Genomic DNA, 18,954 nt, shown 5'->3' with positions numbered 1-18,954 from the left:
ATTTCTTATGAATTCGAAAAGGGTTTTGTCGCTTTTATATAATTACGCTATCATTCACAGGTTTGCTAGACTCGATGAATTACAGGCTGCCACGACATAGCTGGAATATTGTTGACTTTAGTGTAGACTTGGTATAAAGAACATTCACCAATATGTTGTGATCTCGGCTGTATATGAGGCTGCTCAAAACATATTTTTCAACGCCGTTTTATGATGGCGGCTTCCAAATACTCGAGTTTGACCTGCCAAATAATTGATTGCTGCTATGAACCGTTGGGTTTACATTGAAACGCAATCAAACAAATCACCGAACATTAAGTCTCATCCTACGAGCAGCATAGTTAGACGGGGACCAGGTTGAACTCGGAGTACCCATGGGGGTTGTGTTTATAGCAACAAATAATGTGAGGTATGCATACTTTATTGAATGTAGGCACGACTAACCGTGCTGTATTGCGGTATTACAAAGGGCTCTCACAAATGGCGTATCTTTTAACTTTGCATCTACTCGCAGAAAGGCAGTATCCCTTGCGGTGCTTCGTACTGAGGATCGCACAACGATATGCATGTTTCTTCCCAGGTCCCTTGCACCAAAGGTTATCGTCAGGCTTTTTTCCAGTGGACCAGTGGTGTACCTTCTGTCCACGTGCCTTTTTTAACCCAACGTAGAAGTTAGGATTCCCATCTAAAATGAAAATAAAATTTAAAAGTGTTCATATATGTTTACATCGTACACAATAACATAACTTATTTTAAGGCGAAATAATTCCTGGAGACGTTTGTGACAATTCAATAGGAATAGAGAGCTCATTGATTTGTATTGGGTGAGCAGGTTAGGTCATGAATGTGAGCGAAGCCATGGTTTCATCATAAAAGTATTCTGACTAACCAACTCACAAAACATTAACTGTTGATGACGCTGACTAATAAGGATCGGGTTTTAAAAGTACAGTAAACTACGGCTATAACGAACACGCTTATAACGAACTGACGGATATAACGAACTTACTTTTTTGGTCCCGGCTATTTGCTGTAGTTATGCTGTATATATGCTTATAACGAACTACGGTTATAAAGAATTAAAATTAGTAGTCCCTTTGAGTTCGTTATAACCGTAGTTTACTGTATGTGACATGGGTGTTGTAATTACCCGAAGCTTCATGCTTACAAACACTGGTTTGACTGGCCCATAGCGTTTACGTATATTTGGGCAAGAAATATGGCCTAATCTAATTTTCACTTCTCTCCTGGAGATTCAACCCGAAGGAGATACGTAACAGATGTGAAAGAAGAGTAACGGTTGAGTTTTCAATTCTATGGCACGACACCTGCGCAAAGAACTGCGGCTCCTCCTTAACCACTGTGCTCCCTTTCCCCTCGTTTTTATTGTCTATCATATTTAGCACGACATATACAGGGCGCTGTAAAATGTAATTAACTAAACCTGACGTTAATCGTATATGTCAGTAATAACTCCGACCTGCAGATATGTTCAATGTATTCTACAGAGGTCAATGTAAACAATAGGAATATTCTTTCCCCGTTGATCACTGCTCCGTAATCAACCAACTATCCAAAATTAGAATTCTTAAAATAATATCCAGTTTAATTGCATTAACGGACGTGTTTCAGCGTAACCAGTTGGATCGCTTGGGTGAAGTGTTCGTTCCTCAAGCCAAATATCCAAGTTTGATACCCTACATTGATACGATGTGTTTAAACCGTGTAATTGCTGGATACTGGGAACTTACACGTGAGTACTTAATCACTTTCATCACATAATAGTACTTACCCACATTGTCGGTCAGATATGTTTTCATGGCTTGAAACTTGGATTCTGAGTCAAGGGCAATCAGTCGACCCCCATCAACCATTTGAGCACAACGTTCTTTTACTTCAGAATATTCCATTGCTTCCATAATGAGAGCGAAGGATAGACCCGCGTCCTGAATTGAGGTGAAGTTTACTGAAAATACCGAAGATGGAATTTCTATCAAGCAGTCTGAGGGACTGACCATTTAATATCTATGGATTGGGAGGAGGGCGATTGGTATTGTTGCTCTGTATCAGTGTCAACACGCAATTGGGCGGTCGGGTAGCCTAGTGGTTGAAACGTTCGCTCGACATGGGTACAATGTGTGAAGCCCTTTTCTGGTGTCCCCCGGGGCGGTCGGGGAGCCTAGTGGTTGAAACGTTCGCTCGACATGGGTACAATGTGTGAAGCCCTTTTCTGGTGTCCCCCGCCGTGATATTGCTGGAATATTGCTAAAAGCGGCGTAAAACCATACTCACTCACTCACTCACCTCAACACACAATTCATGGCAATGACAGGAAGAGTCGAACAATTTTATAATGTCCACACACGATAAATTTTGTACCACCATTTTAAACCAAACTTATTTTGTTTCGTAAATACTGGACTAAAGTTGTTTTCATTATCCTGTATAGTTTGATATTTGTCATGATAATAAATAATTCCTTGCTCCCAGAATATATTTCCACAGAATATTAATCAAGAGGTCACATTTAAAAAAAAGAAGAATACTGTACCTGGTCAAATAAATACTTAATATAAGTGCGTTATAGAAACACAGCCCCTACATTTACTATATAATTTAGGCACTTAATAACTTGACTCAAGGATAGATTATGTACGAAATGAAATTCATCTAAAATGTGAAACATGTGATGGCTTGATACATTAATCCCGTTAACTCAAGGGGTTGTCTCCGTTCTCAACTTTTCTTGTTCATATGTTTTCTTTCATGAATACAACCAGACAATACACCAGGTGGGACAACTGTGCACTGCATGTGTGCAATAGTTGGTTCGGGAATCAAAAAAATATAAGATATAACACCTCAATACTGATAATAGTATAGCAAAGAAAACTTACCGCTTTGCCGCTTCTTAACGGTTCCGTCAGTACCAGATTCGCCATCCTGCTCCACAGAATCCGATGATGTGGACATAGTGAGTGGACTGCTAGCGTTTTCAGCAATAACGAGTTTATCTTCCAGCTGGTGCAGCTTTTCTTCAATGGTTGACAAACGCGACTTCTCGTCCAGTTGTGATGCCTGCATCGTAGACAACAACTGATCCTGGACCTCATTGAGTTTTTCATGGGCTTTCAGTGAATCGTTCAGCTGACCCAGGCGCTCTTCCTGCTTTTCCAGAAGTTCTTCTTGCTTCTCAAGGCGAATTTCATGTCTCCTTACACCATTAACAGCATTCTTAACCTCTTTGCCAGTATCTGAAGGTGGATGAAATTGGTTCTGAGAAAAAGAAGATGGAAGTAGGCTTTGGAACTCCATGGCTGCTGATATTTGTATGACTGTTAGGAAAAACAGGCATAATTTGGGTATCATCGTTTGTCGATATCCCCAGATGAGGCTATGCTGTAATTGATCGGGAGGAAACCGGGCCTTTATATTACGAGTCAGGGCAAGGAAAATGACGTGGGGAATTGACATCAAGACAAAGCAAACTTACTTTTCAAAGACGTGTGTTCCAAGCATGTTCTGTTTGTTTTTCAGTTTTACTCTTGAACATTCACATCAAAGGCATATATTTTCCTTTCTTGTTGATACCAAGGCAAATTGAAGGAAACGTGTTGATTACATATGTGGTGATTTAGTGAGATGAAAGGTTGTAGCCTTCAAGCTGGGGCCATTTTAAAGTTTATGTTCCACTTTGATGTTTGCGTTTCATATTTTTATTATATCAAAGTTATACAAGTGTCGTAATAATATAAATGAAAATGCCTTTCCGTGCAGAATAATTCAAATTTATATTGGCATAACACGAACATGAATGTGTTGCTGGAATACCTCGATTACATTTATGTCAGTGTTTTCGTGAAGTGTACTTTTTCGTCTACCTTCCTCGCATATCCAGAAGTAAAGGCAATGATTACTGTTACTACTGATGATATCTTTAATTTGATAAATTGTATTCTTAACGTATCCATAAGCTAGAACGTATTTGAATATAAATCCATCAATTTGCTTATTTGACGTCACTTTGTAAGCTGGGAGACTAAATACCTATTAACGTAACAAAATATATGGGCTCTTTGATATTGCAGTTTCGAGAGGTTTAAAAATATTGACCAATTTGACCGGATTTATGTTTGTTTGTTTATTTCTTTGTTGTTTACCTTCATTCGGCAATATTCCAGTAACATGGTGGCGGACTGCAAACAATCGAATCTGGAACAGATAATCCAGCAATTGATATTGTGAGCAATAATCCACGACACCCATGACAGTCACGCTGTCAACCAAGTCACTGAGTTTGACCATCAGATCCATTTGGTTGCCTCCTACGACCAGCACAGGTTCCTGGGGTCACTTCTAGTTCGAAATCCACGAAGGGAGACGAATCAATAATAATGCAATTCCCCTTGTCAGTCACTATTTCTTGTGACATGAATTTTCAAGCTATTGTTATAATATGCTACAGACAAAATATAAGGGAACTAATGATTTGAATGTAGCTATCATTGAGATGTACATTTAAATACCGTGGTGTTGCATCTGAGAGCAACATCTAACCGCCATGCCATTTTACATCATGCAAGAACAGCACGTGATGCAAGTGCACACGGAAGCCAAAGTAATGCAATTGAGCTAAGCACATGCTTAAAATGCCTCCGAGACATCATCTCAATGAACAAACAAAATGGCGAATGGTAGGTTAGAGGGGGGACGTTGCCCAAATGTTTGGCAAAAATGTAATTTGGCGACAGAAGGACAAGTAATGCCAAACGGCAGGGATTACAATGACACGTGCGTGGCAGGCCTATAACAACGACACCTAGATCATCTCATTAAGTGCACTACTCAACAAATTCAAATCTGCTCCTGTTATCAGTAGAAAATTTTGTAAAATAACAGGAAGGCGAATTTCAGCGTATACCGTTAAGAAACGGCTGTATGCAGTACTCTTGAAAGGAAGGCGTCCTGTTACACGTGTGACCCTGCCTACCACAGACGGCAAAGATTGGGGTGTGCTAGTCAACACCAGGGACGGGCTGTGAGCCAATGTTTACAGACGAATCAAGGTTCTGGCGCTGATTCATAGCTGACTGAAAACGTTGGCGACGTAATGTCGAGTGGTATGCCAGGGCAACAATTCTTGACCACGAGAATTGAGGGCGGTAATGTCATGGTGTAAGGGGTTTCACACATGACGGGCGAACTGATTTGGGTACTGTGAATGGACATTTGCGTCCTCTCGTTGTTCCAATCTCTAGAATTATCGGCAGAACATTGAACTGCAAGATGACAGGACCACAACGTGCCCAGGTCGACGAGAAGGCATACGGACATTGGACTGGCCCGCAAAGTCCCCGGACATGTCCCAAATAGATGTGGGATATTCTCGGGTGGAGAGTGTACGCCAGAGACCCGACGCCCGCCAAGGTGGCCCAGCTCTTTGGGCAGTATCGGGGCAATACCAAGGACAACCATACGAAAGTTCATCAACAGTATGTCACCAAGGTGTCGTGCATATATCGCCCAACATGGTGGACACAACAGATATTGATCTACACACCCGAAATTAAATTTTCTGACACTATCTCATAACACCTTCACTATCATTTCATCAATTTCCTTATTTTTTGTTGGAAGCAAATAAAATTCTGTGTTCTACGTTATTATTGAATTTTCTGTCCCTTTTGACACTAATGTGATTGACAAGGTTGAGATAAAACATGGCAAATATGCGGACCTCGGTTACGAAATGTCACTTTTGACTGACATTGGAAGAGTAGCGGGGTTTGCTCCAGGAATACAACCCTTCTGACAATCTGGGTAAGGGAGAAGGCTGCAGTGTTTGGGAGTCTTCTCATTCTCCGAAAAGTTCTGAGTGGGTTTGACTAGGCAGCGCTTCCTGGGAGAAGTCCCATTTGCTGTCTGGGCTGCGTATAGAGGGGACAAGGGCCCTTAGCTGATGATGAGCCTAACTGTGTCATGATCACCCAAACCCTCTTAGCTGCATTTTTTATTTTTATCTGTAAATAATAATAAGCCTATCCTTTGGACTCGACAAATGCAACATTCTTCGTCTGAAACGTGGCAAGGTAGAAGAGGGAGGAACAGTCAATTTACTTGGAGGCGGTGTTATTGACCATCTCGTGGAAGGTCAGGCCTATACGTACTTAGGGATGCAGATTAGGGACAAACTCCAGAATGCCCATATGAAGGAAAAACTTCGGGCAGAGTACAAATGTAGACTTAAGAAAATCTGGAGTTCAGAGCTGAACGCTCGCAATAAAGTAAAAGCCACAAGTACTTATGCTGTGCCCGTGATTTTATATTCTTTTGGTGTTGCTGATTGGACGAAAAAGGAAATCCAGGGTATTGACACCCTCACACGAAGAATAATGTCAGACAATAGATCCAACCGCCGTCGCTCTTCCCTCAATCGTTTATATTTACCAATCATTATGGGAGGACGTGGTTTGATTAACGTGATAGAATTGTTTTGAGCACTTTTGCACACATTTTATTGTCTGATGATCCTCTTGTGAAGCATGTCAAAACTCTGTATTTCTGTATTTTGTTGATAGATCTGTACTTCTGGACGGTACAGAAATGAGTGTCAACCAAGCTAAGTGCCATATCAAGTCGGTCAAAACTTTTTCAAGGAGAGGCTATCTGAACGATCACTGCATCGAGTTTATGTGCAGTGTGTTGGGAAGATTGGCAATCCTGCAGAGTCCTTCGCTTGGATGAAGTCGTCTGGGTGAAAAGTGAAACCGAAGGCTTTCAGTTTGCTGCTCAGGACCAGTCACTTCTAACTCGAAACCGTCAATGTGTGATTTTGCATCAAAATGTAAATCCCACTAAATATGAAATGAAGATATGTAATGAATTTAATGAGACTGCCCAACACATTGTCAGTGTGGATGCCCAGCTTTGGCACAAACACAGTATCTTAAACGACATGAAAGTGAAGCTCGGTCATTTTATTACCGTCTTCGCAATGCTTGTGGTTTTGACACAGAGGTCCACCCATGTTACGACCCGGAATATGTAGAGGGCGTCATGGAAAATGATAAATACAAAATTCTTTGGAATAGGCCTGATCTTGTCCTTTTTGATAAATCCTATGAAGTCATTTATGTTATTGAATTTTTTGTCCCTTTTGACACCAATGTGATTGACAATATTGAGGAAAAACGTGGCAAATATGCAGACTTCGCTTTCGAATGTCACGCTCGCATCCCCAGTACCAAGTTGTCCGACTCCCATTGTTCTTGGTGCCTTAGGTTTGGTACCCCCCAATCTGCTGACTGACATTAGGAGAGTACCTGGGAGTACATCCCTTCTGACAATAGTGTTGGGGAGTCTTCACATTCTCCGAAAAGTGCTGGGTGGGTTTGACTAGGCAGCGCTTCCTGGGAGAAGTCCCATTCGCTGTCTGGGCTGCGTGTAGAGGGGGCAAGGGCCCTGAACTGATAATGAGCCTAACCAGCCTGACTGTGCCAGGATCACCCAAACCCTCTTTGCTGCATTTTATATTTTAATTTGAAAATATATGTAGAGGGCGTCATGGAAAATGATAAATACAAAATTCTTTGGAATAGGCCCGTATACAGCCTCAGACGTATCCAGGCCAACAAACCTGATCATGTCCCTTTTGATAAAACCAATCTAATCATGTATATCATTGAATTTCTGTCCCTTTTAACACTAATGTGATTGATAAGATTCAGGCAAAACATGGCAAATATGCGTGTAGAGGGGTCAAGGGCCCTCAGCTGATGATGAGCCTAACCAGCCTGACAGTGCCAGGTTCACCAAAACCCTCTTTGCTGCATTTTATTTATTTTAATCTGTATGTTATAATAATAAAAATGGGATATGTGTAAGGCACTATAGGAGCCAAGCTCCCACCATTATTACCTGGGTGAATGGATCAGTGTGCACTCGACTTCTCTGTCTCAGCTCCCTTGGAAGTTTACAACCCAATCTGCCTGTGAGGTGCTAAAAGGCTAACAGTCAGAAAAAACATCGTATCCCACCGAGTACCCATTCATTGCTGGCGTAGGCGGCACGGGTGGCCCAGTCGTCTAAGACGCAGCGATTCGCTGTGAAGAGTTGCGTCCCTTGGGCCAGCCAGAAACCTATGATTGTGGGTTCGAATCCCGGTTCGCCCCGATTATGTTTCTAGGTTTGTCAGCACCATACCCGTGCTCGTGGGTTTCACCGAAGTGGTAACCGTCTGAGACATGCATCACTTCGGGCTTTCCTCCCACATTAAGCTGACACGCCGTGATATAACTGGAATAATGTTAAAAGCGGCGTTAAACCGAACTAACACACACACACATTGCTGGCGTATGTCGAACAAAGTCTCTTGTCTGATGGAACCACCTGCTACATGTGCTTGAGTGTGGTGCAGGACAGAAGGCCAAGAAAATCTCAGGAGTAAAGCTGCCTAACACGGGCACCCATTCATCAACTCTAAACGGTAGTTACTGTCTAGAAGACAAAGTTTAGTTGGAATTATAGGGCCTGTTAGCACTTACTGATGTGATGTATTAATGTGAACATTCCTGGCAAATGTATAGGTATCGTTTGTAGGAGATGAGAATATTTGCTTCGACGACAAAATATACAAATGACATTATATTATAAGAGGGTTATCACTTTTGAGTTTGGGGATGCTAAATACAATGTATTAGACATAAACACTATGACCTATTGCATTCAGCGAACCTTGGCGAGATATTACCGTGGTATACTGGTCCCTGTTACAACATTAATGTGAGGGTAGAAACTGCAAGAACATCTCTGTTTGTTTCAAGAATGATCAAATTGTCTTTGGTTGATACTCAGTAGTTGTGATATATATACTCTTCCGCAGTGTCAAAAAGTCGACACTGTCGAATGAACTTTACAACAACTTATTTTCAGTTTGCATCAATAAAGTTATACCTTTTAAGTGTGAGGCTATCATATGGAGATGAATGTGAATGGGGTAGTTATGCTGGAGGGAGGTCAGAGGTACACAAATATCCCAAGAGAATACTGTGAACATGAAACTACTCAACTGCAAAGGTTCGTCAAAATGAAAGCTTCTGGTTCAAACCTCCTTTCCACAGAAGAAATTTGCATGCTGAGAACACGGTCAATGCTCATATGCATACTTTCCACAGATGAGGAGGATATGCATATGTGACCTTTTCAAATACAAAAGTAATGTTTATTCAGACACACAGACCGTTTTATTTCGGGATAAAGGCAACCGGCCCAGAATGCATGTTCAGGAACAGATTTAAGCGCTCATAAAATGTTTACAATTTAGAATACAGAGTTTCTACAGTTATTTATACTTTTAAGAAATTAGCAGAGATTTGTATGGACATTTTCAATTTTCTTACTAATTTATGTGTATTAGATTGTGTGGGTTTTCTAAATTACGAACAGAAGGAGTGATAAAAGTGTTTCTTACATCACAATGTAATGTTCAAAAACACAAAACAATGGTTTCATCTTCAACAAAACATTCTACATAAGTCGTGTTTGTGTGAGAAAGAGTTTGTGTTGTTTAACGCCGCGCTCAGCAATATTCCAGCTATGTGACGGCGGTCTGTAAATAATCGAGTCTCGACCAGACAAACCAGTGACTGACATCATGAATATCGATCTACGCAATTTGGGATACAATGACATGCATCAACCAAGTCAACCGATCCCGTTAGTCGCCTCTTACGGTTAGCATGGGTTGCTGAAGACGAATTCTAACCTAGAGCCTTCACGGGACCTTGACAAAAAGTACATAGCCTGTGCTCGAGAGGGGTATTTGAAATACATTCTAGGCTCTCTTTGTAAACCAAAGTTACTACATCTAAATCTAACTAATAAAGTTTTAAGATGTCTTTGGTGAAGGAAGATAACTCTCTATGTGTGGAAGTGACCTGCACCTTATAGAACTAGAAGAATCAGATTGACTGTCACTGGATTCATGCCATGCTTGTCGTAGTTAGTCTGAAATACGAAGCTTAAACTGTTGCATATATAAGATCTTGAAAAGCCTAACATAACCAAGACCGAACTTCGAAAGAATATGTAGTTCGACCTGATTCACCGAGAGATTTTAACATAAAAAAACACTGGTGAGGCAATCTGAATGATTAATTACACCAATATTTAACCGGCTTTGACATATAAGTGAAATGCCATGACAATCACCCACATTCATCAAGTGTCATATTGCTGTTTACATTTTCATCAACTCTTAAGCACCACTTACATATTTTGCTTTGGAAATTTTATATTTGTTTTGACAGTAAGATGTTACCCCCACACTTCAGATACCTAGCACAGAATTGGAAGAATAATTGCATCAACTAGCTTAAAGGGATCAGCACTAAAAAAACGAAATTCATGTTTGTTGGCTGTTACAGGGTATAATGTATTATTCCTGCAAGTTGTCTTGTTGAACGACAAGATTGAAGGACTGGAGCATCGTTATGACAAGGCCCTGTTGTATGATGGATTCAGGAAATATAGAACAAGGGTTTTAATTCACACAGAGCACATGGCATACATGCAGGCAGACATATTGGAACTCTCCTCTCTCTTACTCCCTAACTGAAGAGTACATTTTATAACATAAGCTGTCCGGAGTTATCTCCCCTAGACCATACCATGAACACATTAAGCCGTCCTGAGTTATCTCCCATAGACCACTACATTAAGTGTACATAAAGACATAACAGGCCCGTCAAGAAAACCACCGTTCTGTCCATTACAACCTCCATCTCCGAACGGCCAGTATGGAAGGCGTTCGCAATGCATACTTCGCGTATGCTTGTGAAGAGGCCGAGAAAATAGCTGAGCTGAGATATTATGTGGCCGTCAACACAGAGGCCGACTGTGAAGACTACGAGAGCCACGCCAGCATGGGACACCAGATGTCCCTTCAGCTGACAACTTATTTCTCTTGTCAATGGGGGCGGTCGGGTAGCCTAGTGGTCAAAGCGTTCGCTAGTCACGCCGAAGACCCGGGTTCGATTCCCGACATGGGTACAAGGTGTGAAGCCCATTTCTGGTGTCCCCCGCCGTGATATTGCTGGAATATTGCTAAAAGCGGTGTAAAACCATACTCACTCACTCACTCTTGTCAATGAAGACCAAAAGCTCTTGTCAGAGCTACCCAAATATCACCAAAGAATGCTATGAACATGAAACTGCTCAATTCCAAATGTTCCGTCAAAAATAAAAGTTTCTGGCCCCCACTTCCTTTCCACAGAAGAAATGTGCAAGCTGAGAACAGGCCAATGCTCATATATGTTCTTTTCAGCTAAACACAGATGAGTAGTTTATACATTTGTAACCTTTTTAAATACAAACGTAATGTTTATAAATTATTATTCCCCAAAGTAACACAACTATAATATACATACACACACAAACCGTCCTTAATTGAATTTAAAATATGGAAGCCATGCCATTTCCTCTACACGTGTCATCAGTCTATAGACATAACTGACATATCATGATAAAACGTTAATGTAAAGCATTTATGCAGTTGTTAATGTTCGAGAGTTGCAGATATTTGGAAGACTATTAATTGACGTTTAGCCCTTCAAAGCAGTATGCTTTCTTCTGGGAATAAGACACAATTACTCTCCAAAACGACGTTTGGAGGAATCGACATTGTGGAATGGATTCGATAGTGACATTAGTTTGAATTGGGTCCAAATATATCTGTTGAGTGTAAGTCTATCATTTGGAGATGAATGTGAATGGAGTAGTTCTGCGTGAGAGTGAGTTGTTTGTTTTGGCTCTGGCTTCGGTCCCTGCAGCTTAAAGGGCAAGTTCACACGGAAATGAACCTAATTTTCTTGTACTTTTTCCACAATAAAAGTGTTAACCTAGAAGTGTCATAGACAAAAATATAAAAATATCACAATTAATTAACATATGTTTTGCATTAAAACGATTTATATTTTTCACATTTACCAAGTGTTCTATTTCCATAACAAAAACACCATGGCTTATGCCCCTTGCAATATGACGTCATTGGTGCCAATTGATAAACATTATGACGTCATCATGCTTTGTTAGAGCCGCTTCACGTGTTGTAGGTACAGATGTGTGATTCTAGCGTCTCAGATGCCAGCCAGCATAGTGTTATGCTGAGTCACCACTGCGCCGGAGTGTGTCGTAGGCCATGTTGTTTTACCGCAAACTTGTACTTGATATCTTTTGCGTTCAGAATAGACAGGGACCCAGTTGAATTGGCACCAATTACGTCATAATCTAAGGGGGATAACTCAGGCCAGTTTAGCTCGAAAAACGAAGGCCTCATAACGGCATATCATTTTCACACTATTGTGAGCTTCCTACTTTCACTGTGAAAAAAATGAGTGTATATTTTCAAACACAGATACTAACTAATTCTAAAATTGCGTTTTGTTTAGAAAAAGAAAGAAAGTGATTTTTGCGTGTACACTTCCCCTTTAAGAAAGTTGGGAAATTCATATTTGTTTGGCTGTTACAGGGTATATTTGTCTGTAAGAAATGACTTGTAGAAACATGATATTTCTACAGTGAATCATGTAAACCATAACAGTACACATTGGAGTAAGTAAGTGAGTGGAATGATGATAATCAACGAAACAATTTTCAAGAACTATTTTTTTTCAAAATGCATACAGATCTCCTGCATGTCACACTAAAAGGTTATGTAAGTCCTATAGTTGTTTTTTACGTTAGAAAAATACAGAATCAACCACCACGTTCGGATGAAGAGTTAGAGAGTAAAATATGCAGCTTCAAGAGTGAGTGAGTGAGTATGGTTTTACACCGCTTTTAGCATTATTCAAGCTGTATCACGGTGGGGGGACACCAGAAATGGGCTTCACACATTGTACCCATGTCGGGAATCAAACCCGGGTCTTCGGCGTGACGAGCGAACGCTTTAACCACTAGGCTACCCGACCGCTCCTGCAGCTTCAAGAGCTCACCGAGACTTTGGAGAGGATATTGACAACACCAGAGTTCCAAGTAGATTGGTTAAGACCTTATGTCCTACCAAATTTACAGAATTGTATGCTTCTTACAGGTTAGACACGATTACTGTCTAAAACGGCATTTGGAAGTGTCTGTATGTTGAATTAATTTGGCAGTGACATAAGTGTCATTTTGCAGGAATAATTGAACATTTTCATTTCGAAGTCATTTCATGTCATGTGGATATGAATCAGAATGTGATGGTTCTGTTTGAGCGGGGAGAAGCCAAGGGTAACGTACAGACTCTATTTTTGATAGGCCGCAGTGCTAGTTCTGTTTGAGCGGGGAGAAGCCAAGGGTAACGTACAGACTCTATTATTGATAGGCCGCAGTGCTAGTTCTGTTTGAGCGGGAGAAGCCATGGGTAACGTACAGGCTCTAGTATTGATAGGCCGCAGTGCTAGTTCTGTTTGAGCGGGAGAAGCCATGGGTAACGTACAGACTCTATTATTGATAGGCCGCAGTGCTAGTTCTGTTTGAGCGGGAGAAGCCATGGGTAACGTACAGGCTCTAGTATTGATAGGCCGCAGTGCTAGTTCTGTTTGAGCGGGAGAAGCCAAGGGTAACGTACAGACTCTATTATTGATAGGCCGCAGTGCTAGTTCTGTTTGAGCGGGAGAAGCCAAGGGTAACGTACAGGCTCTAGTATTGATAGGCCGCAGTGCTAGTTCTTTTTGAGCGGGAGAAGCCATGGGTAACGTACAGACTCTATTATTGATAGGCCGCAGTGCTAGTTCTGTTTGAGCGGGAGAAGCCATGGGTAACGTACAGGCTCTAGTATTGATAGGCCGCAGTGCTAGTTCTTTTTGAGCGGGGAGAACCAAGGGTAACGTACAGGCTCTATTGTTGATAGGCCGCAGTGCTAGTTCTGTTTGAGCGGGAGAAGCCAAGGGTAACGTACAGACTCTATTGTTGATAGGCCGCAGTGATATATTAGATCCTCAGATCTTCGCGCAGAGAGGTATCGTTTCGAAGTAAAAATCTGATTTTAACGAGTTTGATCCCATTGCTTGCCTGCAAACTATTGTTATTTTGAATCGGACGGTCGGATGATTGTGTTTCGTTGCGTCTAGGCAGTGTGTGATGTTGCTAGTGCTTGCTGTCACCAGATTGCCTTGTCATGGCTCGATAATTTTCAGGTTGTCCCGTTACAACCGGAATATTGCAGAACATCCCCTTCCTGGATCACGTGGGGACCCGTGCAAAGAGATGCAGGGTCAGCTGCACCAACAGCTTTCTTTGTTCTCTTGACTTTCAAGTGAGTGAGTGAGTGAGTTAGGTTTAACGCCGCTTTTAAGAGTATTCCAGTTATATCACGGCGTGTCAGCTTGATGTGGGAGGAAAGCCCGAAGTGATGCAGGTCTCAGACGTTTACCACTTCGGTGAAACCCACAAGCACGGTGGTGCTGACAAACCTAGAAACATGATCGGGGCGAACCGGGATTCGAACCCACAATCATAGGTTTCTGGCGTGACCAGGGGACGCAACTCTGCACAGCGAATCGCGGCGCCTTAGACGACTGGGCCACCCGTGCCCCCCTTGACTTTCTGCTGATGGGTATCGTACACACCTTATCTTTGAAAATCAATATATTTGCTGTTTTCGGCACAAATTTATAAATTTTTAACATGGTAGGGGCTATGTGGTTGAAAATACAGGTCTCAGTCTAGGCTTCATTGAACAAATGTATTTTTACACAAAATTACCCAGCCATTGATTACTATTCACAAAGTCTTGTAGCAATGAGATATGGTTAAATAGCCATAATACAATTTAACAACAGTTCTTTCAATTTCCAATTACATAAATAAGCAAACTCGGTGATATGCCTTTCAAATTTATGTCACAGGAGTGTATGTAAATATAATGTGCATATATGTTATGCGCTAATCCACATTCTAAAGTATACTCAAATCTCTAAAGTATTATTATACCCGTGTGCGAAATACGCTTCAGTCGGAAAGCGCACGTAAAATCTCCAACATAAGTAAGTAAGCAAGTCTTAATTAATACCCCTCTCAATTTATCAGTATACGCTCAATTTATGTTCTCACCTCCCTGGGGAGTATACAACACTCAAGTTTCCTGTGAGGTGTTGGAAGGTTAAGTCACCATGCCGACTCACTGCTGGGTGAAAGGAGGCATATGTCGAGGAGCTCACACATGTGTTGCATATGATTCAGTGTGGGGAAGGACCGAAGTATTAGAAACTCCCAATAGTCAAGCCACCCATCCAACTACTCTCCGCAAAATGGGTTGAGAACCACATGCCACCACCAGGGCCACGTTGACCACCATGTAGTATTTGTACAAGCGCTTATGAATACATGACATGTACATAGTTATATTCTTTGTTTATATTTAGTTTGTTGTGTTTGTGTTGTTGCAAGTGTATGCATGTATTCTGCACAGCACGTGTGTAATATTTATCTGTTGTATGTAATGTTTAGGCTGTGTTTATATTGTTAGTGTGGTTGCTACGGTGGCCCATAAGGGATATGTTTTTCAATATTTTGATGTTTCATTACTTTTATCGTAACCCTTTGCAAATTAACACAATTTGTCATACAAATATGTGATAAATCATGTATAAAAACAACCGAAAAAATGGAAAATGTACTTTCAAGTAGCTATTGAGTCGCTGAAATGTGAAGCCAAAATGTCAAAAACTAAAATGGAAATGTCAAAACAAAAACGAAAATGTCAAAAACTAAAAAGAAACCACAGAAAACTATTATATAGTTTTCACCGCGGTGGAAATAGTTTTCTGTATTTTCATTTTAGTTTTTGACATTTTCGTTTCACTTTTCAGCGATTCAATATCTTCTTTACACATGATTTATCACATATTTGTAAGACAAATCGTGTTAATTTGCAAAAGGTTACGATAAAAGTAAGTGAAATATCAAAATATGGAAAAACAGACTCCATGTCCCTTATGGGCCACCGTAGGTTGCAGTATTGTATTCAGTGCGTTTCTAATTGATATGAATTTGTTTGTCGGTGTTATATAATGTGCTTTGGGTCAATGACGGCCAGTTGTATGTAAGCATCTGTAGTTAGTTGGATTTCGAAACATAAAAAGTGGGAAGCATGAAAATGAAATTAATTTGACGTAATTACGGGAAGGCTCCGTTATGTAGGGATAATAGGTAACTGAGTCCTATTTACTAAGGTAATGTGATTCCTTTGCAGCAATCCCTGGGTACACACAGACAGAACCGTGGGACACGATACCTAAAATACAGTCACATGACACGTCGTGAGACATCACCAGCCTTACTGAGTTATCTCCCTTACACCTAGTGACACCATGCATGCAGCTGCTGACAAGCACCGATTTGTGCACGGATATGGCTTTGACATCGTTGTTAAAGGCATTGCAGCACGTACTCGGAACAAAATACGTGTCTCCAGCCATGGAAGTGTTTGTATTTCACATCGTTTACCCCTTTAATTAATTCCTACCTTTGAGCTTTGCTATGGTCATTTTCACGATTATATTTCTTAATTTACATTGACTCGACTGTGACCAAATCCAAATTTAAAGAAAACACAAAAACATTTAGTGCACTGATTACATCAGGCATTTGGAACCATATACAGGCAAGTCTCGTTAATCCGACACTCGTTAATCCGACAATCGACTTTATCCGACACTAATGATGGGAATCGATTAAATCAGTGCTATTTAGGCCCTTAATCCGACAGTCTCGCGCTCCGACTCCGACACACCTAATTTGCAACGAATTACCGAAATCACTCATCAATCAGTCTCGTTAATCCGCCACAGTGATCAGCTTACTCCGTGGTCATCTGCCCGCGAGTACACAGCTCTTGATGCGAGACGAGACGGCTAGTAGCTGCATATTACAATGGCTGCAGAGATAAACTTGCTTAACAATAAACAGTTAATGCTGTAAATAAAGAAAACAGGATTAATCACATGCTTAGATTACCTCAATCTCATTAATATCAGATACAAGTTCTTGTATGATGTCGGCGTTTGACATGACGCATGGATCCTGCCTATGTGACGCAAGTAATGACCTGAATCTTGATATTCAGGGAACACTATGTGGGCTCGCGTGTGGTATATCTCAGCTGTAGGGTTGAATTCGGCTGATAGTTTCAACGTTTGGTGGTCGAAAGAGTAAATTGGGAAGTGCATGTCATGTCATGTTGATATATCATTTCAAGGCATCCTCTGAAACGCCGGAATAGTTCCCCATCCTGAAAATTATGAAAATCATACATACAGTACATCTGGAATCCCCGTCTCTCTCTCTCTCTCTCTCTCTCTCTCTCTGTGTGTCTCTCTCTGTCTGTCTCTCTCTGTGTCTGTCTCTCTCTCACACACACACGCATTCAACACAAACACAGTTGCTTTTCCCGCTACACATAAAGATATAGCATACAAACATCTTTATTAACAACTTACTACGAAATTTCACCTGCTGGTTATAACGCGTTTCCCTATCCACTACTGGTCTTTATCCTACTTCTACTAACGCTAACGATAATAAAGTGACATCATTCGTACAAGCGCAACTAGGTCATATATGGCAACAAAGCCACTCCCCCAGGACCTGCCACATATGTCTCATCACACCTGACTCCACCATTTGCTGCACAGCTGCTCCCTCGTGAGTCTCGACGTCGATCGTCAACTCGTCAGCTACCCGCTGCGTGATGGAGTGGACTACAATTACTTTCCTAATAAGACGATGAACTTCAATTTGCAAGTACATAAAATCTTACCATCGTCAAATGCTCCTTTTATTACAAGTATGTCGTGATTGTATCTCCCTTATTCGTTAGTTGTTTAACGGGTTACAGGCCGGCAAAGCCACATTTCGAAAATAGATAGCCCAAATTGATGTGGCTCTCGCGGCAATGGTTATGGTTGCGTGATTGTATAATGTGGCTCTCGCGGCTATGCTGTCAAAACATGCTTTGTGATTCTAACAGGTTACCGTATATAACAAAACAAGTCTTGTTTACTCATTTTTTATTCAACAAGGATAACATATTCATCAAAAATTTACATTGATGAATATGAATAGCATATGAATATCATAATGGATTTAATGTCATTACTGCAGATGAAGGAGGTCGCCCACGTGGTCAGCATATTCCATCTCACTCAGGTGTTGGTTCAGGAGCTGGATCTTGAGGGACGCAATACGTGCATCGGTTGCCTTGTACTTCTTTCTTCGTGAAGGTTCTGACCACTGGTGAGAGAGTCTCAGGACTGCAACTTCTTTGAGTGACTGCTCTCGCTGAAATAGCTTCACTACCTCGTAGATGTTCGGGTGGCACTTCTTGACAAGTCTCTTTATCTTGTTGTGCCACCCTTCCAGGTGATTGTTGGTACGGTGGCCTTGGTTTTCGAAATGGTTCCAAATCTCTGGCATGAAGGCCCCTCCTTGAACCCAACTGGTTGTCACGTAGTCCATGAAGGCAGTCACTTTAGGGCCAGTCAGCAATGGCATCAAGCCACACATCATACACTTTGTCACGAGGTACTAGAGGGAGGGCAGCAGCTCTTCTCACCAGCTTCTTCACCTCCTCATCTTCCTTATAGTCCATCACCAGACCTTCTTTCTGCACCCTCCTCCAGATACATTGGGTGAAGTGAAAGAAACACCCTCTAACTAATGTCCCAGGAAATACATCAGTCACGGCATTGTGAGCTGCACGTTCAAAGTCCAACTGAATTGTAAGTCGGGCAAACTCTAGACCTCCTCTACTAGCAAAATCGCATAGGTACAGAAACATGTTGACATAACACTCTTTTTTTCGATTGGACAACAAACAGTAAACTAATGGAAACATATGGCCAAACACCTCAGCATGTAAACAATAAAGCTGATCAAACAACTTGGGACAGGCATAAAATGTACCATCACAAA

At 41.3% G+C, this 18,954-nt stretch overlaps 1 protein-coding gene across 1 annotated transcript; it reads right to left on the bottom strand.

Annotated features, from left to right (window-relative positions):
• Positions 1–405: 405 nt before the first annotated feature.
• LOC124138043 lies at positions 406–3,546 on the bottom strand. Its single transcript, XM_046504552.2, has 3 exons — positions 2,898–3,546; positions 1,793–1,966; positions 406–685 (listed from the first exon to the last, which is right to left on the bottom strand). The coding sequence occupies exons 1-3, from the start codon at positions 3,472–3,474 to the stop codon at positions 462–464; spliced, it is 975 nt and encodes a 324-aa protein (XP_046360508.2). The 5' UTR covers positions 3,475–3,546; the 3' UTR covers positions 406–461.
• Positions 3,547–18,954: the final 15,408 nt, after the last annotated feature.

Source organism: Haliotis rufescens, unplaced genomic scaffold (genome assembly GCF_023055435.1).
Source record: "Haliotis rufescens isolate VD_foot unplaced genomic scaffold, xgHalRufe1.0.p SCAF_17, whole genome shotgun sequence".
In the NCBI taxonomy this organism is placed as follows: Eukaryota; Metazoa; Mollusca; class Gastropoda; order Lepetellida; family Haliotidae; genus Haliotis; species Haliotis rufescens.
Note: the sequence above shows the minus strand (reverse complement) of the source record. Positions and strands in the feature narration are given on the sequence as shown.